Source organism: Apium graveolens, chromosome 4 (assembly GCF_009905375.1).
Source record: "Apium graveolens cultivar Ventura chromosome 4, ASM990537v1, whole genome shotgun sequence".
Taxonomy (NCBI): Eukaryota; Viridiplantae; Streptophyta; class Magnoliopsida; order Apiales; family Apiaceae; genus Apium; species Apium graveolens.
The window spans coordinates 174,176,250-174,182,484 of NC_133650.1; the positions used below are offsets into that span (position 1 = coordinate 174,176,250).

Sequence of the window (6,235 nt, forward strand, 5' to 3'; positions counted from 1 at the left end):
AAATATCGAGATTTTTACAATGGAAAGCCCGTCCTCACAGCCTCTGAAAAGGCTAGAGGGCTTAATGCCACAGAGTTGGTTCAACTGGACATCAGTAGACAAGTAGACTTAGAACAAGGTATAAACAATCCGACATAGGACGCGTCATAAGTTTATTATGCGTCATGCGTGTGCTCACCCTTCTTTTTACATGCATAACTTTTATTTAGCGTGATACATGTACTTATCTTTCTAACCCATATATTTAGTTTTAATGCGTCATATCTAGGACGCGTCCTTGTATAATATGCATGGCTACGAGATGGTCATGATGTGGCAAGTCTGTCACTTATATTTTCCTCACAAAAAGTGTACTTTCTAGCATTCACAATGAACACTTGGTTGAAGTCTCATACACATCTTCATAATTCATGCAACTGTAGTGGACGCATCATCTCATCAGGGCTCGTCATCATTATAATTCGGGTAATTTTTTGAGGTGCTCATAAAATTGGTTTATCCTTGTTTTTATTTTCAAACAACTCATATTATACAGGCATTTCATTTTTTATATTACCATACGTCTTTAGTCTTCAAGACGCGTCTACATTTCTGGACACGTCCTGTACTGATATCTTACATGTCTTCTTTCAGATATGACTTCTCTTCCAAAAGGGTTTTCCATAGGGGTCTCCAAGAAACTGAGAGCCAGGAAAGCGGGCTCCTGCAAAGTCTGATCCAAAATCTGAAGATCCCTCACCGGTGGTGGTTCCTTCTCCTCTTTCCAAGATCATTGACACCGCCGTAGTCAACATCTCAGATAAGGAGGGCGCGCCCCCCCAAAAGCCAAAAGACAATTCCTGACGATCAATCTTTCGTCCTCAGATATCTGGGCGCGTCCTCATCTGGGACCTTTACTGAAGAGGAGGTAAGGGGCTGGACATTCAGAACAGAGCAATAGACCGAAGAAGCCATGGTGAGAGCAATAGCTGAGCTCCATTTACATGCAAGGCAGAGTGCCAACAAAGCTGGTAGACTCAGGGCGCACCTTGCTGTCACCGATACTGCTAAGAGCCAGGCCGAAGACAAAATCAGATCTTTGGAAAAGGGCATTACTTTGCTCACCCAAGAGAAAGATGTTGAGATCAAGCGTCTGCAAGAAGACAGGACGCGTCTTGAGGGTGAGAAAGCATAGCTTGAAGGTACTGTTATCTCTGTGGAGAAGGCTATGGAGGGCGTAGTCACTCTAAATTCCACCATGCAGCTGGAGCTTGATACTCTGAATGATGACAGACTGCACGGCTGGAAAGAAGAGAAGAAATTGGTGTATCAAAATAGGTTTACAGATGGCTTTGAAGAGTGGTGTTCCGGGTTCATAGCAAATGACCCAGAATACACCTTCTCCAAGTTTGATGAAGATACCCAGAAGTGGGTGAATGATTTCTTAATCAGGGCTGCAGACTCTATCAAGAACAAAAGGATTGTCATAGGCCTGGAAGAGGACGACGCGTCCCCTGCGCCTTCTCCACTCTAGGCCCAGCCTCCACCTTCTCCTCCAAAACCCCAGGGTAAACATCAGGACGTGTCTCCTGCTTAGGACGCGTCTTATGTTTATTATGAACTTTATCTGAACTATCTCAAGGGTGTAGGTCCCTTTTAACCCCTGCAAGCTGTAAGCTTATTACTGTGTATGTGTTGGATGATGCACTTTAAATTGTTCTTAATTTTCTTATCTTTATATCTTTTAAATATTTTTATCATGTGGGCGCGTCCTCATAGATGGACGCGTCAACCATTCATTTTTTAGAAGACAAGAACGTTGAAATGTTGCAATTATTATATAAAATACCAGGTTGGGCGCGTCCTATTACTGGACGCGTCCTTCCTTTATATCAAAAATCATCCATGTTTCCCATGTTACTTTATCTAATGAATTATGTAGTGGGCGCTTATCTTTTTCCAGGGAAAAAATTACTTCATATTATTAACTCCATTTCAAAAATGTTAAAAGTGGAGCATTACCCCAAGAGGGCGCGTCCTATTAAGTGGAGCATCAACATCAGCCATGGGCGCGTCCTATGTAACGTGGGACGCGTCGTGTCAATGTAAAAAATATTTCAAATGACATACAATTTTAAATGATCATAGCTTTTATTAAATAATGCGCTCTAGTGTCAAAAGTGCACCAGTCCCATGGCTACTATACTCTGTGGGGAACTTATTCGAAAATACGATCCTTCAACTAGTTTTAAGGTAAGTAGTACATGCACTACCCCCCTAGGCTTGCAGGAATTTTATTGCTTCTAGCCTAAAATCTGGGCATAGCCCTAAATATATAATTGAAAGTGAAAACATGATATGTAAGGGGCCAAAGCCGCACCTTACTGATAATACTTTCGGAGATGCTCCGCATTCCATGCTCGCGGAACCAACTTCCCTTCCAAGTCCTCAAGGTGATAAGTACCCTTCCACAAAATTACTTTTATCTTGTATGGTCCTTCCCAATTAGATCAAAATACTCCATGCCGGGGATTCTTTGTATTTTTCATCACCTTCCTGAGCACCAAATCTCCTACCTTCAGCAGTTGTCCCTTTATCTTCTTATTGTAATACCTTGCAGCACGCTGTTTATATGCCGTGAGCCTCAGCTGAGAATTTTCTCTTGCTTCTTCCAAGAGATCTAAATGAAGCCTTTGGTTGATTTCTGCATTTTCCTCCGTGTAACGATCTCTACGAAGCGACCCTGAGCCAACCTCCACAGGAACCATAGCTTCATAACCGTAAGTCAGCATAAACGGAGTTTCCCCGTAGTAGATCTCGGAGTAGTGTTGTAGGATCACATCACTTTTGAGAGTTCTTCGGGCCAATTTCCTTTGCGCTCCTCCAATTTTGTCTTAATGGTATGCTTCATTATTTTATTCACGGCCTCTGTTTGTCCATTGCTTTGAGGATGATAGACTGCTGCAAATTCCTTCTTAATTTTCAGATCCTCACACAACTATCGCAACTCCTTGCTATCAAACTGCTTTCCGTTGTCAGAGACAAGTTTGTAAGGAATTCCAAATCTGCACACGATAGAATTGAAGATAAATTCTTTAATCTTCTTCGCGGTGATAGTCGTCAGCGGCATAGCTTCTGCCCATTTAGTAAAGTAATCAACCGCAACCACTGCATACTTGACATCTCCTTTAGCCTTAGGTAATTCCCCAATAAGATCAACCCCCCAAATAAAAAATCGCCATGGGCTCACCATAGGCATCAAGAGCGTCGCTGGCATAGATGAGTAATTCACAAAACATTGGCAGCGATCGCAGGCTCTAACGAAATTTGCGGCATCCTCCTTCACAGTGGGCCAATAATAACCTTGGCATAAAACTTTCATCGCCAACGAGTTACCCCCCAAGTGATTACCACAGATCCCTTATGTACTTCCCTTAAGATGTAATTTCTCTCTTCTTTATCGAAAAATCTGAGCAGCGGTTGATTGAAGCCCCTTTTATACAAAACCTCATCATATACCACATACCTTGTGGCCTGGTAGCGGAGTCGTCTAGCCTTGAACTTATCCTCAGGAAGTGCTCCCTTGTGAATATAATCAAGAATGGGCATCATCCATGTTTTCTTGGGAGCCTCATCTACTTGCATCACCTCAACCTCTGGGATACTAGGAATCTCCTGGATTTCTAGGGGTATAGATCCCAACAACAAAGCCTCCTGGGATCCCATTTTTTCCAGGGCATCCGCGTTGTTGTTCTTTTCCTTTGGTACACATTCCAGCCTAACCTCTTTTAACTTTCCAATCAGGAGCTGCGTGCACCTCAAGTACAATTCCGTATGCGGTCCTCAAGCTTGAAATCCCCCATTCACCTGGTTTACCACCAACTCCGAGTCACTTTTTGCAATTAGGTTCCGTACTTCCATTTCCAAAGAGATCTTCAGGCCATTGATCAATGCTACATATTCCGTATCATTATTCGTTGCATAAAATTTGAAGTGAATTGTACTAATCAGATGATGGCCTTCCAGAGACATGAGTACTATGCACGCGCCTTCTCCTCCATTATTAACCACCTCATCTACATGCAAGATCCACCTGGGATGTGGAAAGTCCTCTAAAAACTCCTCAGTATAAGGGGGATGTAGCACTACCAAAGCCTTATCATCAACTGCAGAATCAAATTCTAACAAAAAATCGGCTAAGGCCTGCCCTTTAATCACTGTACGGGGCATGTATTCCAAGTCAAACTGTCCCAACTCCATAGCCCATTTCAACATTCTCTCTGATGATTCTGGCTTATGAAGGACTTGTCGCAGAGGATATGTTGTATGGACTTCAATTCTATGGGCCTGGAAGTATGGGCGAAGCTTCCTTGACATAAGGATCAAGGCACAAACCAGCTTCTCCATACTTGTCTAGCGAATTTCAGCATCGTGCAATCGCTTTCTCACATAATTCACTTGTAATTGTTGCGCATCCTCTTCTTTTACTAGCACAGCGCTGATTGAATACTTGGAAACGACAAGGTATAGGATTAGGGATTCTCCATCTAATAGTTTTGACAACATGGGAGGGTTCCCCAGTTGTTCCTTGATCCTCCTAAAAACCTCTTCACATTCTGGTGTCCATACAAAGTCTTTCCATGCCACTTTAATTGCCTTAAAGAATTCTTTACACCTCTCAGATGATTTAGAGACAAATCGGTTCAACGCGGCAATCCTTCCAGTTAGGCTTTGCACCTGCTTTACAGTGGTGGGAGATTTCATGTCTAGCAGTGCTTTGATCTTTGCAGGGTTAGCTTCAATTCCTCTATGATTGACGATGAACCCAAGAAACTTGCATGACTCCACACCGAACACGCACTTCTGTGGATTCAACTTTATGCGATACCTTTTTAGAATGTTAAACATTTCAATCAAGTGTTCGACATGATCGTTTGCCTCTTTGGACTTTACCAACATATCGTCCACATATACCTCCATGGTTCTCCAAATGATTCTTGAACATCATGTTCACCAACCGGTGGTAGGTCGCGCCAACGTTGATCAATCCAAATGGCATCCCTATGTAGCAATATAACCCTTTATCAGTGATGAAGGATGTATAGCAAGGAATGCCCTGCCGTCACGTCAACCAACTAATCAATTTGTGGGAGCGGAAAACTATATTTTGGGCAAGCTTTGTTGAGATCTATGAAATCTACATACGTCATCCACTTCCCATTTGGTTTTTTCACAAGCACTGGATTCGCAAGCCATTCGTGGTAAAAAGAATCTTTAATCAAACCAACTTCTGACAGGATATCTACTTCTTCCTTTAATGTTATCGCCCTTTCCCCGCTCACCGGGCGACGCTTTTGTCGTATGCCCGTGCAATTAGGGAAAATGTTCAGCCGATGATACATTACCCCTGGGTCGATTTCCACCATGTCCGAATGACTCCATGCGAAGACATCGAGATTTTTAATCAGAAAATGGGTAAGCTTTTCCCTCGTTTCATAACTTAGTTGAGATCCCACCTTCAAAACCTTGCTTGGGACATCTTTATCGATCGGAACAGATATTGTGTCTTCGGCCGGCCCCGTTTTCTCGGCAGGCATAGGGATCCTGGGATCCAGATCAAAATTAAAGTCCCGGGGGTCCTTGACTTCCATTCCTACATTTGAGGGTACCTCCCTATATATGGGAGCATCCACCTCTGGACAAGGCATGGCTTTATGCAATGCAGGTGTGGAGGGCGCGTCCTCGTTTTGAGGAGCATCAACCTCAATTTCATTTTAGGGCGCGTCCTGCCTTTGAGGAGCATCCACCATGAGGTTACTTTCTAGACTTTGTAAAATCTCACTTCTTCCTTCCAGCCTTTCTCCATTAACCTCCTTTCGCACAATCCCTTCTTATTGATTCACCACGATTTTCTCCACTCTGCGGATCCTCGAAATATTCCCCAACATCAAAGTTGGGGCCTCGGTGATATGATTTTCTTCTTCCTCTGGATCTTCCACAAAATAATGGGCATGAACCTCCCCACTTGGTTTTTCTTGAATGTCCGCCGCGTCTTCAAATGGAAGACCTTTTCCCTCATACCTTCTACTGCAAAATTCTTTAAAAGCCTTGTGATAGCAGTCGCGTGATTTGTATTGCGACCCTCTCAGACTGCCCACTATGTTAGGTGTTGGGAACTTTATCATCAAATGATGTATCGAGGTTATCACCCTGAACGCTCGCAACTAAGGTCTGCCAACTAACACATTGTGCGTGG

The 6,235-nt window shown here is 43.2% G+C and overlaps 1 protein-coding gene across 1 annotated transcript; it reads right to left on the reverse strand.

Moving 5' to 3' along the window:
* Positions 1-3,822: 3,822 nt before the first annotated feature.
* LOC141719170 (uncharacterized) lies at positions 3,823-4,386 on the reverse strand. The gene has a single exon (XM_074521552.1). It carries the CDS (start codon positions 4,384-4,386, stop codon positions 3,823-3,825), a length of 564 nt encoding a protein of 187 aa, XP_074377653.1.
* Positions 4,387-6,235: the final 1,849 nt, after the last annotated feature.

Excerpts from the sequence above, each read along its gene's own strand:
- LOC141719170 (XM_074521552.1), bottom strand. The coding sequence starts at position 4,386 with ATGGAGAAGCTGGTTTGTGCCTTGATCCTTATGTCAAGGAAGCTTCGC.